Source organism: Aedes albopictus, chromosome 1, assembly GCF_035046485.1.
Source record: "Aedes albopictus strain Foshan chromosome 1, AalbF5, whole genome shotgun sequence".
NCBI lineage: Eukaryota > Metazoa > Arthropoda > Insecta > Diptera > Culicidae > Aedes > Aedes albopictus.
Window position 1 is genome coordinate 315,978,875 of NC_085136.1, and position 22,016 is coordinate 316,000,890.

General features: G+C 40.1%; 1 protein-coding gene across 1 annotated transcript in view; it reads left to right on the top strand.

Moving 5' to 3' along the window:
• The first annotated feature begins 572 nt into the window (after window positions 1-572).
• LOC109400258 (alkaline phosphatase, tissue-nonspecific isozyme) overlaps window positions 573-22,016 on the top strand; it is a 37,303-nt gene continuing 15,859 nt past the window's right edge. The window contains exon 1 of the mRNA XM_019672741.3: window positions 573-1,677. Within this exon, the coding sequence (XP_019528286.3) occupies window positions 627-1,677 (1,051 nt within the window). The 5' untranslated portion in view covers window positions 573-626. The remainder of the gene's footprint in view (window positions 1,678-22,016) is intronic.

A 22,016-nucleotide genomic window follows, 5' to 3' on the forward strand; every position in this document is an offset into this window, starting at 1 on the left:
TTCTATTTAGCATGGCTAATACTGCAACCAAATTATGGTTAAAGTGATTTGGTAGTGTATCAGGAAATTATTTCAGGCAAAATTATAACACCAAGCTATATCGAAGGTACGTCGTAGATTATCTGTAATTCTAAATTTTCGCTAATTCCAAACTGTCTCGGGTTTATCCGGCTCTGTATGAACGTCAAAAACGATTATCATATCTTCACTTTCTTCCTCTGTTTATCTATTTATGAATGAATGCACTGAACGTACATCCGTTGTAATATGGTATCGCAATTGATAAACTCTGAGCACTGACATAAGGCATGACCACACTTAACTCAACAAGCGGTTTAGCTCGTCACATTATCCATCCTGCATAGATACCGAAGATAAGCCGTTCTTAACTTAAAAATAAAACCTAATTTCCCAATTTCTTGTACGGTTATCTATGTAATTTATCCACATGAGCTTAACGAGCATTGCGTTGATCATGTCGTTATCAAACCGTTTTCTTTTTTGTTCGGATATCAACTGCATTGATAACACGGACAACGACGACGACCGACGACGACTCGTCTGAGCCACTGTGGATAAACCCTGCGCAGTGAGCTGCTTGCTTCCAAACTAGTTACAGAACGAACATGTGTCGTGCAAAGTGTCTCATACTTCTCGCAGCCGTCGCCAACTGCATCTTCGCGTTTCCAATCGAGCCGGAACTAACTCCAGCCCCAACACCGTACCCGACGCATCCAATGGACGACCCCGAGTGGGAACCACCGCAGGGACCCTACCACGAACTGGATCAGAAGTTTTGGATCAACTCCGGTCAACGGCTGGTCGCTGACCAGCTATCCAAGAATCACCCGAACCTCAACCTGGCGAAAAACGTGATCATCTTCATAGCGGATGGCATGTCCATTACCACCCAATCGGCAACCCGAGTCTACATGGGCGGTGAACAGCTGTCGCTATCCTTCGAAGAGTTTCCGTACGCGGGTTTGGCCAAGACATACTGCATCAACTACCAGGTTTCGGACTCGGGTTGCACGGCTGCGGCCATTCTTACCGGAGTGAAGAACAACTACGGCACGATAGCAGTGAGTGGACACGTTCCGCTGATGAACTGCGAGCGAAGTTTGGAGGAGGAGAACCGGTTGACGTCGATTCTGAAGTACGCCCAGCTGAGCTGCCGTTCGACGGGGATCGTGACCAATACGAGGATTACGCACGCTACGCCGGCTGTTGGGTATGCCGTGTCCGGGGCACGGTACTGGGAAGATGATGAAGATGTCCCGGGGGAGTGCGTGGATATCGCTAGGCAGTTGGTTTACGGAGATGTGGGGAGGAACTTGACCGTTGCTTTGGGAGGAGGGTCGAGGCATTTCTTCCCGGCGGGAGTACCGATTGAGGAGCATGGGTCGGTTGGGAGAAGACGTGATGGGCGGTACTTGGTGAGTGAGTGGCTGCAACTAGCTGATCGGCAGGGAGACCGAGCTGCGTATGTCAGCGATAGGCGGGAGCTGGCTAATGTAGACGTTGGCAAAGTTGATCGATTGCTCGGGCTGTTTGCTGGAAATCACATGAGTTATCGACTGGAACACGCGCCCGACGAACCAACGCTGGAAGAGATGACTGCCAAAGCGCTGGAGTTGCTGTCCAAAAATGACAAAGGTTACGTGTTGCTCGTTGAAGGTGAGTTATTGCTGTTTTCGTTCGCTCTTTTTAAACTTTTGAAGAAGTATGACGAATTGATTGTTTCGTCACGCTCGTCAGCTCGCTTCTAGCAAAGAGCCACTCATGCCGTACATGTTTTCGAAACCGAGCTCCACAAGAACAAATCAATTTCTCAGAAGGAAGCCAAAAAAGAACACACCGTTGATGGCTATTTTTCAATCGAATGAAAAATTGATTCGACCACCACCGACCGACCGTCTGACCGGCAGTTTTGTGTTTAGGTCATGAGTCAGGAGGCGGAACAGGAACGGGGACTTCGGGAGGGAGGGGACGTTCGCTGTACGCTTCAATGGCCCCAGACTGGACGACGGTGCTTGCTGGCTGGGCGACGACTAGGAACAATGGAAATTCGCGATTTCGCGGAAGCCGCGAAATCCGCGAAATTGGGCATTGGCCGCGAAATTTAAGAAATCCCGCGAAATGCCGCGAAATTGGACAAAACTGTGTAAATACCTTACATATTTCCTCAAATTTCAAATTTTTAATCACCAATTGACAGATGATTTTCGACAGTTTGGGATAATTTTCGATTTCGTATCTGCATAATAAAAGTTCATAGCATCAAATGTATCCTTGTTTACAGATTTTTCGTCAAATTGGTTACTTTTTCGATGAATTTATTTTTGCGCCTCATAAATCCAAATAAATTATTCATTTTACATGCAAAATTGAAGTTTTCTTCATCAAAATGGTCGAAAACATGGGACCGCGACATTGCCGCGAAATTCACAATAGTAGCCCGCGAAATTTAAGAAATTTTACCGCGAATTTCCATTGTCCCTAGCGACGACCGACGAACGACGGTTCGGAAGCCGGAAATTGTGTAGAGTGCATTTGTGTGTTGCTGAAGCTGAAAGCAATACCCGAAATCGATAGGAAATGGATTTTATTGCACTGCCTGGGTCAAGCTGTGGCCTGTTGGGGTTTGATGTGGTTTGGTGCTGTTCGTAAACTACGTAGACTTATTTTTAATCCATCCCATGTTTTGATAATTTGAAAAGACCCTAGACTTTGCTATCAGTTCTACGTAGTTTATGAACGGGCCGATACAAGGAATACATGTTCTGAACACTAGATTTCATGATCTAGCTAGATGATTCTGGATGATTTGGAACTCCAATGTTGAGGTGATTTCTTAAACCACTAGGTTATGAGAGGGAGAGGTCTGCCCATGGTCATTGGATATTTTCTAAATCTTTGAATCGAAATTCCGATATCTGAATACACCCAAACGGGTTTTCAAGGAAATTTAATGCCTAATTCTGGCAAAAAATCGTCTAAAATAAGACTGTTCAATCCATCGTGTAAACCAAAAATAGCATCCATTCTCCTCCATTAAATCAATCGATTTTGAAATAGACCCTTTTCTGTTCGATTCCCCAATCCTTAATCCTCTTCCATTCCTCGCATTTTCTCAAGATTCCCACGCCGAACTTGTAACAATCCAGCAATCCCGTTTTCGAACGTTTCCACATTTCATTCAAGGTTTCACATCCCATACTCCCCAACATGCCTCAAACAACCACCTCCTCCACCACCTTCGCAAATCTACAAGGGTGACCTTCCGCGAAATGAACCAAATTCCACGGTGGAGAGGAAGTCATCCAGCATCAATCACATCAAGGACGGACGGTGGACGGGATACTAGATTCAAGAATGAAGGAAAAAATCTCACATCCCCTTTTCCACTTCCTAGGAAACTGACGACGCAACGATTGAAAGAATGGAAATCGAAAGAGTTTTTAACAACTCTATAAATCGTCCTTCGTTTGGATGTGGGATAGGAGTGGGAAAAATAGGAAAACCCACGGTTGGATTGCTTCAATTCGGACGTTCATTTTTTCCCATCAATTTGGATTGAGGGTTGTCGTACAGTGAGTCATCATCACATTTAAACAAACACAAAATGCAATGAGATCTTGCAAAAATCTAAACGGATTTCACATATTCACGATCCAGCAGTTACCTCTCGAGAAGTCGCGTTTCGGCTACCCAAGCGTGCGGTTTTTATGGTGTGAGCACACGACGTTACCGCTCCCGGGTTAAAGCGTTAACGACACTTAAAGAATTCAAGTGTAGTAGTGGAATTTCAAAATAAAATTAAATATATAAGTCCTTAATCAGCCAAACAATTTGGTCAAAAACACCAATTCTCTATCTAACCGGGATCCAGAGTTTTATGAGATGGAAATGCCAGTGTAACGTTGGTTTGTCCTTGATATTACTGAAATTAAAGACAAACAGATGTAATACTAAAAAAAACTAAAAAAGTAGAAATAATTGATAGAACCTCTGGTGTAATATCAGAATCAATCCAAGGGACCTTTTGGGGAAATCCTTGTAAAATTCCTGAAAGGATTCTGGAGATGTTTATAGGATATCTCTGAGAAAGCTTATTTGAAATCTCTTGACTATTTAAAGAAACTTCTGAAGGAACGAGTGAACGAATCCGTGGAATATCTGGAGAAACAAATGGATAAGCCTGCAAAAATATTCAACGGAAAATTTATTGGGAAGTTTGCAATGAAGTTGCTATACAAATTCTTAGGAAAAATTCCTAAAGAATTTTTGGAAATTACTACATGTATTTTTGGGGGAATTCTGGAGAAGTTTCTAAAAAAAAAAACAAACAATACCCATAGGAGTTTCGGAAGCAATTTTCGTATCCTTGGAAAAATTTCTGCAGGTACCACTGCAAGAAATCATTCAAGAATCTGTGGAAGAATCCCTGAAGAAATTCTGGAAAAAAAAATCCGGGAGACAATCGGGGATTTCAATGGAGACTCGAATGGATGTCTCGAAAAATCCCTGGAATTCCTGAAGGAGTACATGAATGATATTTTCAAAGAACTCCTGGAGGAATTTCTAAAAGAATCAATCGAGCAATATTTGACTGGATTATTCGAAGGTTTTTAAGGAATTCTAGGATAAGGCCATACAGTTGTCTCTCTACATCTCGATATTGAAGGGACCATCGAGATAGGGAGAGATCGAACTCAAGAATAAATTTGTAGTGCACACTAGATTGAAAAATCGTCCGTAACTAGGAAAACCGTCAACAAACAGATGTCACTTCACCTTCACAGAATGTTTTGCACCTAAGAAACGAGATCTAGCAACCTGTAAAAACGGGCATATCGACATATGGAGAGAAAATCTCGAACAAAAACGAACGAGATCGCATTGAGATACAGAGATATCGAGATAAGGAGATATCGACATGTAGAAGGGTAAAATGTATGCAGATTGAAGGGACCGACCAAACCATCGAGATAGGGAGAGATATCGAGATGTAAAACATCGACATGTGGAGAGTCGACTGTATAAGTATCTCCAGGCATTTCTGAATGATGTCTTATGAAAAAGAAATTATTATTTTGGAGTAATGTTATAATGAACCCCAGAAAGATTTTCTTAAAAAATCTCTGAAAGAATCACATTGGCAATTTTTGGAGAAAAAAGAAAACAGAGGAAAAATTTTCGCGGAAATTCTATGAGAGGCCGTCCTTGTACCACGTGGCCAGAAATAACGTAGTTTTTGCTTTTTAACGCTTTACTCTTCCTCCTCTCCCACAATTTCCACGTGTACATTAGAAAAAAAAATATATTGGTTTTGTTTCTATTTTTTTGAAACGTATAATGATTTATTTTTGTAATTAATGTCTTTAATATGATTTAATTTTTTTTGGATAACGACTATGCTTTCCTAAAATACAAGTTATCATTGGTTGTATTGGTCTGAACATTTAGTTGTGTTTCAATATTTGTGAGATTTCTTAAAAAAAATTCCATGGTTGTCTGAGTTTTTGTTGCTTTGATAAAAAAAGTGCCTTTTTGTGAACTATCGAAGATTTTCTTTTAAATTCTTGCTAAAACAAGAAAAAACAGCAATGTTTTGTTGGATCATAATGTAGTTACAAAACCACAGTAATAATGCAAAGATTAAGGTTTCATTTTTTTTAATGCCTAACTTTAGGGGAAACAGCATATTTAATTTTAAGCCAAAACAGTGAAAACTAGAAAAATAACTTGAGCATTTCTGGAGATTTTGTAAAACTTCTAATACGTTTTAAATATTGACAAGAAATTCTAAAAAAAAAACACCCAGAACATAAACGAAAATTTTGACAGATACTTCAACAATGAAGTTATAGACCATACTCTAATTTGCAACTCCATAATTCTTCTTGACAAAAAATACTAGTTTATTCGATATTCTGACATATTTTCAAGAAGTTTTGGGGAAATTACAAAATGTCTATTAAATACCACGATTTATTTAGAGACGAACCAGCCAAGGGCTGAAAGCCTCTTTAATAAAAACAAATCAATCAAATCACTATTTCTGTGAATAATCGCTTCAAACTAAACGCAATTTGTGTACCAAAACAAGCGTGGACTTTTTTAAGCCCTTTCCAAGTTGTTTACATGGTACAAGGACAAATATTTGAAGGATTTCCTGGAAGAATTACAAAAGAGCCCCTTGAAGATTTTTAAAAAAATCGCTGGAGGAAATTGTGAAGTAATTCATGGAAAGTTTTCAAGAGGAATTGAAATAAAATCTGGAAAAATCCATCCAAGATGTTCCAAGACATTTTTTTTCAATTTCCGGATGAATCCATAAGGGAATTTCTAAAAAAAATCCAGGAGGAATGTCTATTTTCTTTCCTATAAAAAACTCCAAATGAATTCATAGAGAACAATCCATGCGGCATATTTTGAAGACATTTTGGAAAAAAGGAGTCTCTGGTGGAACTTCTTAAAGAATTGTTGGGAGATCTACTGAAAATAAAATCGGAGACATATCGGAGTGAATGCAAAATAATTATTTATATAATCCTTAGAGAACTTTTAAAAACATATCCAGAAAAAAAAAATCATTCTGGAATTTCTTAAGAAACGAATGATTTTCAGAAGCGTTCCATGCAAGCTTTTAGGAGTTTTTTTTCGGTGGAATCACTTGTAGAATTTCCGAAGGAACACTTTAAGAAAATTTCAATAAAGATAATTGTTTGAAAGCGTAATGAGCTATTATTTTTTATTTGGAAAGGTTTTAAAGAAAATCGATGGAAATTTTCTTGATACACATGGGTGCGCCAAGTAATGCCAAAAATAACAAAGGTAACATTCCCTGCAATGCCGAAGTCAATTTTGTTTTCAAATTATGTTATCGGCCTTCTTCCAATTGAGATGTAGAATTATTGGATGAAAGTAGACAACTCATAAAGATTCCCAATCAAATTGCCGAAAATTATCCGCAAAAGAATTTCCATAGAATTTCAAAGGGATTTCACAGAGTAATTTGCAGGAAATTTTCCGAATCAGTTTATGAATAAAATGCTGAAAAAAATGCCCAAAAAATCATAGGAATTGCCAAAATTGTTTCCAGAAGAGTGGTTCATAGAAATTTCCATAGTAATTTCTGCAGGGTTTTCCATAAAAAATGTCAAAGGTAATCAGAAAAAAAAATCAGAAGAAATTCCCAAATTTGCCCCCAAAGCCATTGCCGAAACATTATCTACAAGAATATATTTAGCAAGTTTCCAAAAGGGATACCCAAATATTTCTTAAAACATTTGGCGAAGAAATTTTCCAGGAAATTTCTAAAAGGAATTCTAAATATTATTAATGAAAATTTTTACCATAGGAATTTTGAAATTAATTTTCGCCATAATAACTGACACAGTTTTCAAAGGTATTGTCAGAGACATTTTCAAAAACTAATGCTAAGAGGATTCAGAAAGAAAGTGCTTAAGGAATTCCCAAAGGCATTGAAGAAAGAGTTCTCAGTGTAATTGCCGAAGGGATTCTCAAAGAAATCCCCAAAGCAACACTGCACGGGATTCTAAGGTAATTACTAAAAAGGAAATCCCAAAGATATTGCTAAAGGAAACACATATAAATATATGATGCTTGAACCAAACTGATAGCTTCACAGCACACAAGTGCTACGGTATATGACAATTTCGAAATAAATAATTTAATATCCTACGTAATGGTCTAAAACGTGAGATATACAACGACTATATCAAGCTCGTTGCTCCCAAAAACAGAATCTCCAGCGAATTTCGAAATGAATGTTTTTCTATGGGAAGACTTTAATTTTCTTCTGAATCACTTAGTCGAAATCAGAATCCTTCGAAGTGATATATGACGCTAGGTCTGCGATGCTAATATTACATTGCCAACCTATAAGAACACTAGCGCTACATGATGAGGGACTGTCCATAAACTACGTAGACTCTGAGGGGGGGACGGGGGGTCCGGCCAAAGTTTACGGTCCTTACAAATTTCGAAAATTTTGTATGGATGAAAGTCTACGAGGGGGGAGGGGCGTGGTCTGAGATTGCAAAATTAAGTCTACGTAGTTTATGATGGACAGCGCCTGAACGATTTTCTAAGCTTAGCTTAAGTTAGAACTTAGACTGGCTACATGTATATTATTACTCCTCTGTGATGATTTGATCTGATATCAGATTGCAAGTGAAATTTAAGCAGGTCATATTTTTTTATCCACAACGGCGCTGGCCAAGTCCTTACAGTCAGTTGGGAAACAAATGCTAGTGTGTTATGGTTGCTGCTGTTAAATACCAAAAGCACTGCGTCCTCACAACCAGCACGGATAGGGTGTTTGATAGAAGGGAAGGATGTGGTAACGGGAACATCCTGTGGTCGGTGATGCGATCCATGGATAAAGGATATTTATGGTGTATTTATAAGATTGTGTTTTGATTACTGTGAACCGGTACAGTTCGCTTGGTTGCATATAGACGTGTGCGCCGAAGTAGATTTCACCGGCGGCGGCGTTCATAGTAAATTGAAGCAGCGGTGCCGACTCCAGAATCACGCCGTATGTACTCCCTATGAAGCGCCCTGTACCGTCCAGGGGCTGCATTAAACACTACACGGAATGTGAGATCTTTCATTTCATTACAGTCCGACGACATCTTTATAATAAACTATATTGAAGTACCTATCACAAACCATCACTTATCTTATATTACAACGATTCACTTTTTCTTATATCACCTTAACATTTTCTGTATTTCTTCACCGAACTACTAAGTTTAACAATCAAGAGACACTTCTAGCTTCTTCTTGACCCGACTACTAAGTCCTACCTACAGCCTTAGGACAGTATCTAGAGGTGTCCCACATGGGATCTCAAGACTTATCCGATATGCTGCCTACTCTAACGTTGAAACTGAACTCCCCCCGACTGAAGCCAAAGCCTCAGTATTTATAGCCTAAATTTCCTAGCAATGCCCGAACCAGCTTGGGCGTGTCTAAAACTCCTACCAGCATTCTCGTCTTGCCGAAATAGTCACGATACTTCCTAACAATGCCCGAACCAACTTGGGCGTATCCAAAACCCTACCAAAAGTAAATACTCAAAGTCCAAAACCTAGTACTCTACCTATCCTACTCGTCATTATCATCATTACCATCATCATCGTTATTGTCGTCAACCCAACCAAGCGTAATCAAAACTGTACCACACCAACCGGACCCAACGTGTACGATCATGAACAACGTATCGCTGCGCGATCGTTGCCCCGGCCGACCATCCGTCCGTCGTCACATGAGCGATGATTCATAAAACCAGGTCAGTAATGTATGGTGCGATTTTTCTAGCTTCCGAAATTTTGCGCGTTAGTTACGATGGGCATTGATATTGGCGTAAATTGAAATTCAATCACCCTGGCAGTTGTCCGAATAGAAGTGCGGGGAGAAATGCATCTTTTTAATTAAATTTTTATATTGGAGTGTGTGGGATATTTAGGTCTATGCACCTATTTGGGGGTGGCAGGGGCGGCGTAATCGGCGTGAGCTTGTTTTTTTGCCTTTCTCGTACACCGAGGTGTACCGAAAGGCTATATGTTCACTCCAAAAACGAAAATTTGATAGAGCCTCCGGAGGGGTCAAGTCTTATATACCAATCGACTCAGCTCGACGAATTGAGGTGATGTCTGTGTGTGTGTATGTGTGTGTGTGTGTATGTGTGTGTGTGTGTATGTGTGTGTACAAAAAAACTCACATCACTTTTAGGCAGTAAACCTCAACCGATTTTATTGACCGACGGTTCATTCGACGCGGAATCTGGTCCCATTGTTTCCTATTGAAAATGGTTCAGATCGGTCCAGCCGTTCCGGAGTTATGGCCATTTAGGTGTTCCGGACCGGTACCCCACGAAGGGGCCAGATATGAAAATGCTACAAACCCATCCATGCGGCACATCAAACTACGGCATTTTCGATAACTTGATGAATGGTAAGCAGAAAAATAGTCTCAGACCATATATGAACCGGTAATGTCCCGGAACCGGTTCCGCGTGTCCCGCCGGAAGTGACCAAATATAAAAGTGAACTAAACCCATGCATGCGGCATATCAAACCGCGGCTTTTTCGATAACGTGGTGAACAGTAAGCAGGAAAACATTCTCACACCATATCGGAACCGGTAGTGTTCCGGAACCGGTTGCAAATGTCCCGCCGGAAGTGGCCAAGTATTAAAGTTAACCAAACCCATGCATGCGACATATCAAATAGTGGCTTTTTTGATATCCTGATGAACAGTAAGCAGGATAATATTCTCAGACCATATCTGAACCGGTTGTGTCCCGGAACCGGTTCCGGGTGTCCCGTCGGAAGTGGCCAAATATAAAACTGAAATAAAACCATGCATGTGACATATCAAACCAAAGCTTTTTCGATAACCTGATGAACAGTAAGCACGAAAGCATTCTCAGACCATATCGGAACCGGTTCCAGATGTTCCGCCGGAAGTGGCAAAGTATAAAAGTTAATTAAACCCATGCAAGGGACATATCAAATCGTGGCTTTTTTTATATCCTGATGAACAGTAAGCAGGAAAATATTTTCAGAACATATCTGAATCGGTTGTGATCCAGAACCGGTACCGGGTGTCCCGCCGGAAATGGCTAAATATAAAAGGGAACCAAACCCATGCAAGCGACACATCAAATCGCGGATTTTAAGGCATCTTGATTTGACAAAAAAAAAATCCGGCCATATTGGGGACAACCGGTAGTGTTCCGCAACCGATTACGGTTGCCCCATCGGAAGTGGTCAAATGTAAAGGAGAACCAAACCCATAAATTCGACACATTTAATGACTTTTGAGGTAAGCTGATGAACAATTAACCCTCTAATACCCAATCCCGCCTTTAGACGGGGTATAGTTTGAGCATTTTTGTAATTTTTGTTTCGTGGACAATCAAAATTTTTATATTTTTGGCTGACATTTAGGACTGTTCTGTATATCTCAAAATGGTTTTTGGTGCCTTTTAAAGCGTATTTACATTTTTTTTAAAATCATTGAAAAATTGATTTTTTAGTCACCTTTCAGAAGTCATTGTTTATTTTGTATTGAAACGTTACAAATCACATATTTTGAATTTTTCCCAAATCATTCTATCATAGTAAAAGAGTTTAAGGGAGTCGAATACAATCTAAAATTATTTTCCTCAAAATTATATGGAAAATAAAACTTTACATGAAAAAAAATTAAAATATTAAAATTTCAACAATAGTCATAAAATCTTAAAATGTTTTCGTCTCAAAAAATCCGCATCCCGAAAAGGCTTCCAGGAAAAATATAAAAGTGGGGGGATGTTCAAAAATAAAAATTAGAAAAATCAAAAACCGAAATTTACAAAATCGAGAATTAAAAAGATTCATCTTCCAAAACATGCTTAAATCGATTTTAGACGACGAAAAATGATATTTAGAACAAAATCAAAAATTTGGGTATTAGAGGGTTAACAAAAAAATCATAGACCATACTTTGGAAAACCAATAGTGTGCCGAAACCGGTTCCAGGTGCCCCGACGGAAGTGGTCAAATGTAGAAAAAAACCAAACGCATACACGCAGCACACTAAATAACGGCTTCTTCGATAACGCGAAGAACGGTCAGCAAGAAAATAGTCTCAGGTCAGTAGTGTTCCGGAACCAGATTCGAGTGCCTCGCCGGAACTGGCGAAATGCACGAATGAACCAAACCCATACATGCATTACATCAATTTGCGACTTTTTAGTAGAACTGATTAATAAATTGCATGAAACTAATCTAACACCACATCAGGGACAATCGGTAAGTGGTAAAATGTGAACCGAAAGTTGTAAATGTGAAATTGAATCAAATCCATGCGTGTCGTACCATAAAACCACGCTAATTCGACAATGATTGCTGTCAAATTACCTGTGTAAACTTGCAATTCGATAAACTAACTCTATTTTAGTTTTGTTTAGATTGTATGATTTGTTTTTGAACACAAATCTTACAGATATTGTGGTGGTACGAATTGATAGCTTGTACATTTTGCGATTGTTGGCTTCCGAGGTTCACTGCGGTTAATCACCAAACGGATCAGGTGTCGGAATGCACCAAATTAGAACTTTCGAAAGTAGCAGCTGCACGAGGAGCCGCTGCGGGTGTAAGTAACATCACAATATCGTATCATTCGTATTTACAGTGTATTACACTGATCATTTTTTAATTCAACAAATTTCGAATAAGCGGGGTACAAGTTAAAAAGTGTCTTATTAAGGAGTGATGAATACGCGGGGTTTGACAGTACATCAAATAGCAGCTTTTTTGATAACTTCTTCTTCTTCTTTATAGCTCGACGTTCGCATTGGAACTTGGCCTGCCTCTCTTCTACTTAGTGTTCTTTAGAGCACTTCCACAGTTAATAATTGAAGGGTTTTCTTTGCCCGCCATTGCATGAATTTGTATATTGTGAGGCAAGTTCAATGATACACTATGCTCAGGAAGTCGAGAAAATGTTCCCGACCGGAACGGGAATCAAACCCGCCGTTTCCGGATTGGCGGTTCATAGCCTTAACCACTAGGCCAACTGGAGACCCTTTTTTGATAACACGATGATCGATTCGTAAGAACATAGCCTCAGACCATATTTTAGACAACCGCTAGTGTCCCGAAACTAGTTCTGGGTGTCCCACTGGAAGTGGTCAAATGTAAAAGTGATTTGTACCCATGCATAAGATAAATCAAATCGTGGTTTTTTAGGTAACTTGATGTACGTTAGCAATGATATTGTCTCAGACTATATTTGGGAGACCCGGTGGTGCTCCGGAACCTGTTCCGGAAAGTAACCAAATGTACCATGCGACACATCACATCACGGCTTTTTAATAACCTGAGGAACGGTCAACAGGGCCCATATAGCCGAGGCGGTAAACGCACGGGTATTCAGCATGACCATGCTGAGGGTGACGGGTTCGATTCCCGGTCGGTCCAGGATCTTTTCGTAAAGGAAATTTCCTTGACTTCCTTGGGCATAGAGTATCTTCGTGCCTGCCACACGATATACACATGCAAAATGGTCATTGGCAGAGGAAGCTCTCAGTTAAAAACTGTGGAAGTGCTCATAGAACACTAAGCTGAGAAGCAGGCTTTGTCCCAGTGAGGACGTTACGCCAAGAAGAGAGAGAGAGAGAGGAACGGTCAACTAGAAAATTGGCTCATACCACATTAGAGACTACTGGTAGGGTTACACAACCAGGGTTTGATGCTTCGCCGGAACTACGAAATAAATAAAATAAATGCAAGCGATTAATATGTGAAAGAGAACAAAATCTTGACATATTAAACCCACATACAAACAGACGTCTCACTATACTCACTACGTTCTTGTTTTTAACGGTCAATAAAATATAACCTAGAATGTGCAGAAAAAACTTTATCGAAGACCGCAAAGTGATCTGTGAATGTGTAAAAAGTTATATCTTAGCTTGTTCCCGAGCAGAAGGGAATAGCAACAGCATAATAAAGTATGTTATTTTCGCAAAATAACTGAGTAACCGAAGAAGTTATTTCCATGTTATTAGCATAACATATCATGTTATAAACTTGCCTGTCATAAGCGGCAAAATAACAAAAATCATAACAAAAAAATGTTCCTGGAAGAACAGCTAAATAACACGTTTTGTTAGTTTCAATAACAACTTAATAATAGCGAATTTGTATAATATTTCAATAACAAATTTTGAAATGAATGAGTTATTGATAACAATCTGAAAACAAAAGGAGTTATAATTTCTAAATCATAACAAAGCAAGTTATAAAATTGTATGAACAGTAAAATAACTGCTGATAACATATCCATTACTTTGTTAGTTATTTATAGAATAATGCTCAATATCAACCTGATAATAAAATACGATATAATAATAAAATTATAAAAACTAGTGTTGCTCATGTAAGCGATTTAGACCGCCAGCTCCGAAATCGTGCGCGCTGGTTGTAGTGCACAAAAAGCGCGCACGACATTGAAGCTGAAGAGCCAAATGGGCTGTTGTGCTACCACAGTAATGATAGAACAAGTGTGAATAATACAATAATGGAACTCATTAAATAGCGTAAACCGCTGATATAATATTATCCTGTGTAAACAAAAGAGTAGTGACCCTTGAACGACGGGTGAACTTCCTAGTTTTTCATGACAAAAAAAAATAATTTCAATTATTGATTAAGTCTGTCCAAAATTTGACTACATTATATGTGCCTTTCCCCGAGCAGAAGAGAATAACACTCCACAATACAGGGATCCCCAATCCAGATATCAGGTGACCCTATGGATAAAGGGTTTAGGGAAAAGATAGTCGATCTAGAACCCCGTTCATTTATTTAACATTACTTTAGAATCATATTAAAACTGAAGGAAAACTTTAAGGACTCCGTAGCATATGTAGATCACCTTTTCATTTTGCGTTACGGTGATCTACCAAACCAAACCCGAATGACATCCCGTTTGTAAATCTGGGGTAGAAATGCCGCTAAAGACCGACGAAGAGGTCGCCGCGATGAAGGACGTTCCATATCAGGAGGCAGTTGGATGCCTCATGTATCTGGCCCAGTGCACCCGGCCGGACATTCTGTTCGCGGTCAACGTCCTCAGCAGGTTCAACCAAAACCCTGGTCCGAAGCACTGGATAGCCGTGTTACACATTCTCCGATACCTTCGGGAATCATCGAAGCAGAAGTTGCATTACAAGCGAGACGCCAACCTGGAGGTCGTCAGGTACTGCGATGCTGACTGGGGATCGGATCCAGAGCAGCGGAAATCCACAAGCGGATACGCTTTCCTTGCTTCAGGAGGAGCGATATCGTGGTCCTGCAAAAAGCAACCAATAGTTGCACTGTCGACGTGTGAAGCGGAGTACATGGCGGTATCGGCCGCCGTATAAGAAGCATCCTGGTGGCGCGGTATCTCAAGTTTGTTTGGAGAGACGCAGGCAATCCAGATAAACTGCGACAACCAAAACTGCATAGCGATAGCGACGAATGGCGGGTACAATCCCCGCACAAAACATATTGACATTCGACATCACTACATCAGAGAAGCCCTCGATCGTGGAGTTGTCAACCTGGCCTACGTGAGTACGGATTAGCAGATAGCTGACGGACTAACGAAGCCATTGCAGAAACCGAAGTTGGAGTATTTCCGAAGTTGCATGGGAATCACTATGACTTCAGGAGGAGTGTTGGGAGACTGAACAAAAGTGAAGTCGTAGTATGCCATGAATGTTATAGAGTTTAAGATTGTCAGAAATGAATGTATTCTAGTTTTAACCACCACTGAAGCTGAAGACACACGTCTTCAAGTTACTTTCTACAATGACATCAAAGAAAACCCCGGGAAATAATGCTAGATGCAAAACTATGTTACATTAGAGAAATGGATCTGTAATAAGAATTCATATGAGTCCTTGAATTACCAGTATATCAATCCTTAATAGGTTATTACGCAATTAGATACGATTACGCATGGTTTCATTCACATATTACATAACGCAAAATTTCCCAATTTCCCCTCACACCCCCACGTAACAACTTTTGTATAAGGAATTTTTAATTTTTGTAGGAAGCGTAACACAGCGGGGGTCTCCAGTTAGCCTAGCCAACTTTTTCAATTCGTTTCTGGTTCTAGCGATGGCTATGAACATATGAACATGAGTTGTATATGTAGAAGAGAGAGAGAGAGAGAAAGTAGATAGAGAGAGAGAATGTAGATAGAAAGATACAAAGTAGGAATACATGAATCTCAACTGTACTCTCAAAAACTGGATAAGGGTACAGGTTGGATTAGAGAGAAAACTTTATCTGCTTCTATATAGCAACTATTAGTCGTTCACCGAATGAATTGTCTACTCACCTTACACCAGACCATACCTTGTTCCTTTCCTATCGCGCTTGGGAGCATCATGACGTATCTCACATGCACGATATCATGGTCATCGATAAACCAAATCAAATGTCACATCTGTGAATGCCGGTGAAGCGCTTTCACTGTTATTTCATCAATTTCACCTAAAAATAAAAAATATCCCAAAACCCAAATTATTTTCCCTGCTTACCCATTTGGTTCGCCATCCAGCCGCAAAGTGCTCAAACCCTAACCAGCTTTCGCTGATGAAAGGCCCCCCTCTTGTGTGGACGGCGGTGCTTTGTTCAGCTAGCTACGGGATTTTGCATCGTTAGCCTGTACCGTCCACGAGGGGTAGCTAATGAGCACTTCAGCTTACGCTGGCATCTGTCCGGCTATTTTACAGATGGCGAACAATATACACTCCACACTGCTACATTATCAATTGCTGTTTCATTGCGCATTCCAACAGTATCAATAGTTACTGTCCGCCTTGTCGCCTATGGATATTATGCCACTTCCAGAGATTATTCCCATTACGTCGAGGTAACTTCAATTCAGATGCTGCGAAAAAAAAAAAACATTTAATGAATTATACGTTTTTATAAAAGAAGTAATTGAATCAAAGTCGCGAAAAAACAAAAGTGTTCTAAAGAAAGTCAAAGTTAAGATGAGTTGTTTCCAGTTTGCAAGCCTACTGTCCAAGTTATTTTTCAGAGGTCCGTATATTCGCCACTCTCCATTCATATTCACTCCTTTTTACTGTCGAGAAATATGCAGCAAACGTGTTGTCCTGAACGAACACGCAAACCCATCACCTGTGTTACGATGCGCTATTTGGGTTGGGAGGGGAATTCTGGAGAAGTGCGCTACTTTATGACTAACTGGTGGGGTTTCCCTAAGAACAGCTTATAGGATTCCTCCAGGTTTTTCTTTCGCGATTCTCCTAGGAATGCCTTCAAGGTTTCTCACAGTTATTCTTCCTCTGATTCCTTCAGGATTACCTCCCTCGGTTTCTCCAACAATTTTTTTCAAGATTTCTCTTCGAGAACTTTCTAGAATTTATTCAGATGTTCTCACTGGGATTCTTCTTGGAGCTTTTCCTGAGATTCCTAGAGGTTGAAATCTTGAGAATTCATTCGGGGTTTTTTTTCAGGAGTTTCGAAATTTTTAAAAAGACACAGATACCGTCTTCAGCCAGAGGCTGTACAGACTGAACGAAACTTAACACTAGACAACGGACACGACATATATTACGAGCACCAGTGGATACGAGTAAGAAACATTTCTTGCGAAAAGTTTCATTGCTCGGAGCGGGAATCGAACCCTCACCCCATGGCATGGAACGGTTATACGCTTGGTGACGCTAACCGCACGACCACGAGGCTCCACAATTTTTTTCAGGAATTTCTCCTGGAATTTCTCAAGGAGCTATTTCTGAGATTTGTTACCGAGATTTCTACAGGAACACCTTCTGAGATTCCACCATTCCTCTCAAGATTCCTCCAGGAATTCGTTCCACCAAGAAACCATTCCGGGGTTCCTCCAACAATTCGCTCTTCGGATTCCTCCAGGAGTTGCGGAATTCCCCTAAGATTCCGAGATATCTCTTGGAATGCCTTCTCGTGAAAAAACTGTGCGAGTCTTTAAATAAACTTCTGGAGGAATCCCAGAAAGAATTCCTCAAAGAATCTTAGAAGAAGGAATTCTCAAAAAGTGGATGCCCAGAAGAAACTTGAAGAGGAATGATGGAAAACACTCTTTGAGGAATCCCACATTGAACTCCTGGTCATTAACACAAAACAAAATCTCCTGGAGAAATTTCAAAAAGTGGAAAACTCAAATAGAAAGGGGGGGGGGGGGTGGTGGACACTTTGATGAATACCGTAAGAAACTCCTAATAAAACCACTGAGCCTCCTTCCAGAGGATTTTCAGAAGGAACTCCTGGAGGAACCTCAGAAGGAATTCCTGCTGAAATCTTGGAAACAATTAATGGAAGATTCCCAATCCTTCAGGAGGAATCCCTAAAAAAATCGTACACAAAATTTGCTAAGGAATACTTTAAGGAGTTCTGGAAAAAAAATCCAGAAAGAATTTTTAGAGAATCCTAAAAGGATTCCATTAGGAATCTAATGAGATTCCTTGCACTCCTGGAAGAACCACAGAGACAACTTCCAAGGGAATCATAACCATAACCAACTTCAGGTGGAGTCTTAGAAGATTACTGGATTACTAGAGATATCCCATTCCATTGGATTCCATTGGAAGTTTGCCCAGGCCCCAAATAAAATGTCTTCACACGAATCTCACAATTGGCTTCTTTAGCGGTGTTGAGATAATTCCATATTCTGAATCTGCATGCGAAACTGAGCCGAAATCCAAATTTTCATGAATTTTGGTGCCCGGGAACCTATTTAAAAATCAATTTGAAGTTTATATGGGAGCAATTTGTCGAATCACCCCTCGTCGCATTTTGTACTGGGTGGAGCTGTCAAACAGTTACCCAGCTGTCAAAAGGTGATTTCAAAAAATCTCTTTAAAATTGATTTTAGGTATCAAAATAAAGTTCTAAAAATCTGAAAAAAATCATAGTGGCTCAGAAAAAGGTGCTCTTTCGTATAAAATCAAAAAATCGATACATTTTTCTTAATTTAAAAACCCAATTCAGGTTCACACAGAAACCCACCCTACAGTTATGAGTTGACACATTTACCACTTGCGCACGAACCATACATTTCAATTTTAATCACCCCCCGGGCACTGGATAGCAGAGATCGAAATCGCTACCAAGCGCACTTTATCTAACGGATTTCGAAACACTCTGATTTCTGCTCTGATTTTGGTCACAAATCCAATTTTCAACTAAGCGAACCTTGACATAAATACAAACATGCAAAGTGCGACTCATGGCGTGAAAATTCCCATTACAATCTTTCCACTGCACCTAAAACTTACCGATCAAAACAAGCCGATGACAACAATCCGCATCACTCGAACCAGCAGCTCCGGAATGCACTCCTATACGACTCCTACAGCAACTGGAACGCAACGTCACGTCAGCTCCTGATCCAGAACTTCCCGATTCGATTCCAGAGACGGAATTCTATACCGTTTTGGATCCTCAGGGACACTAGCACAACATTTTCACCGCCACCGCTCACCGATCACAACCTGTCACAACACACCACCACACTGGATAAATAAAGCTGTTAGTACACAGGGTCGAATGTCAAATTTTTGACAAGGAAAAAAACTACTCAAGTAACAACATCAGTTTGACACTAATGCAAATTATTCGATCGAGTCAAAAGTGGTTTCGCTGCGCGGTGTGACGAACACTAATGCAAATCTACTGGTTGAAAATATGCCGTTTGATTTTGCTGGAGACAGCTGATCTTTGTTTACTATTTTCAACCAGTAACTCAAGTGGTGTTCGAGTAATGCAGCGTGTACGTATACACAACACTATTAACTAAAAGCAGAAACCAATGAGAGTCTAATGAAGGTGTGGAAGAGACACTTCGTGTGCGTGAGATCCGTGTTTGGTGCAAAACATGTCACTACTACAAGCAAAGCGAGCTCCCATAAGAACGTGTGTCAAATAGTGACGTCACTATTTGTGTTTACATTTTTCTTCGCTTACTAATACATAGCCATCTCTTCTTCTTCCCCACCTGTAATATACTCTCATTGGAAACCACTAATTGAGTTGTCCAAAAAATGTCTCACGAAACCTAATGCAAGCCTATCCATATACGTGGGAACAAAAGATGTTTACAAAGTTCTTACAGATAGATTAACACGGGAAATCTGAACACAAACCACTACCACACAGGAATTTGGATAGGTCAATGAGATGTTTGAGCATTGTTTTTTGCCTTTCTCGTACAACAAAGTTGTACCGAAAGGCTATCATTTCACTCCAAAAATCAATTTTTGATAGAAAGCTCAGATTAGGCCGATGCAAATATTATTTTTCTTTTATGTCCGAGACCTCTCATTGGGTACGAGGGGGGGGACAAAAAATAATAAGGAACAAACGAAAAAAAAACTATTGAAAAATTTAAAATTATACACACTATTGAAAAAATATTTTTCGACTATTTAAAAATTGTTGCTTGAAAATAATTTATCTATTGAAAATGGAGTCATTGGCCGCCATGTTTTTTTTTTCGCCCTTTCAATATTTTCGGATTTTTGAAGGGGGGGGTGACATAAAACAAATTAAATATTTGCATCGGCCTTATCAAGTCTTATATATCAATCGACACAGCTCGACGAACTGAGCAAATGTCCGTCCGTATGTGTGTGTGTATGTGTGTGTGTATGTGTGTGTGTATGTGTGTGCTAATAATAGATCAAAGAAATGAGCTTAAGTTTTTCCTAGTAAATGTCAATTGATTGTGCCGCAACAAGTTTCATTTGATAGGGAATAGGTTCTAGTTGAACGCTATTGAATTTGGTTTGGATATTTCAAGCCATTTCAGAGATATTTGAAAAACTTTGCGAACTTCCGCAAATAAATATTTTTAATTCCCACGTTCCCATGATTTTCCAAGCCTAGACACGAACGCTTCTTGGACACCCTAAAATAATTTACCTGAGTTGTGAATTTAACTCATATTTTTTGCCTTTCTCGTACACCAAGGTGTACCGAAAGGCTATATGTTCACTCCAAAAACGAAAATTTGATAGAGCCTTCGGAGGGGTCAAGTGTTATATACCAATCGACTCAGCTCGACGAGTTGAGATGATGTCTGTGTGTGTGTATGTGTGTGTGTGTGTGTATGTATGTGTGTGCGTATGTGTGTGTGTGTGTGTACAAAAAAGGTCACCTAACTTTTAGGTAGTAAACATCAACCGATTTTAACGACCGACGGTTCATTCGACGCGGAATCTGGTCCCATTGTTTCCTATTGAAAATGGTTCGGATCGGTCCAGCCGTTCCGGAGTTATGGCCATTTAGGTGTTCCGGATCGGTACCCCAGGAAGGGGCCAGATATGAAAATGCAACAAACCCATGCATGCGACCCATCAAACCACGGCATTTTCGATTATCTGATGAACGGGAAGTAGGAAAATAGTCTCAGATTATATCTGAACCGGTAGTGTTCCGGAACCGGTTCCGGGTGTCCTGCCGGAAGTGGCCAAATATAAAAGTGAACATAACCTATGCATGTGACATATCAAAGAGAGGCTTTTTCGATAACCAGTTGAATGGTGAGCAGGAAAGTAGTTTCAGACCATATTTGAACCGGTAGTGTTCCGGAACCGGTTCCGGGTATCCTGCCGGAAGTGGCCAATTAAAAAATTGAACCAAACCCATGCATGCGACGCATCAAAGATCGGCTTTTCCGATAACCAAATGAACGGTAAGCAGGAAAATAGTTTCATACCGTATCTGAACCGGTTGTGTTCCAAAACCGGTTCCAGGTGTCCCACCGGAAGTGGCCAATTAGAAAAGTGAACCAAACCCATGCATACAACACATCAAAGAGCAGCTTTTTCGATAACCAGATGAATGGTTAGCAGGAAAATAGTTTCATACCGTACTTGAACCGGTTGTGTTCCGAAACCGGTTCCAGGTATCCCGTAGGAAGTAACCAATTTAAAACTAAACCAAACCTATGCATGTGACACACCAAATAGCGGCTTTATCGATAACCAGATGAACGGTAAGCAGGAAAATAGTTTCAGAAGATACCTGAACCTCCAATCTATTAAACTGACGAAGTTGAAGGGGTGAATCCAACTGAATGCGTCTGACGATGACCGAAGAATAGTAGGTCGAAACAAGTTGTTTCCAATATTTGTCACCGATAATTACCAATCAATTCACAAATAACATACCTGAACCGGTTGTGTTCCGGAATCGGTTCCAGGTGTCCCGCCGGAAGTGGCCAGTTAAAGAAGTGAATCAAACCCATGCATATGAAACATCAAATCATCAAAAATGTTGGATAACCAGATAAACGGGCATCGCTGAAATTACGAAGGTGAACAAAATCAATGCAAGCAATAAATATGCGTAAAAGAACAAAATCTTAATAAAAATTAGAGCGATCTTGTCAAATCACACCATTTTAGATTCCGGAGACGTAAA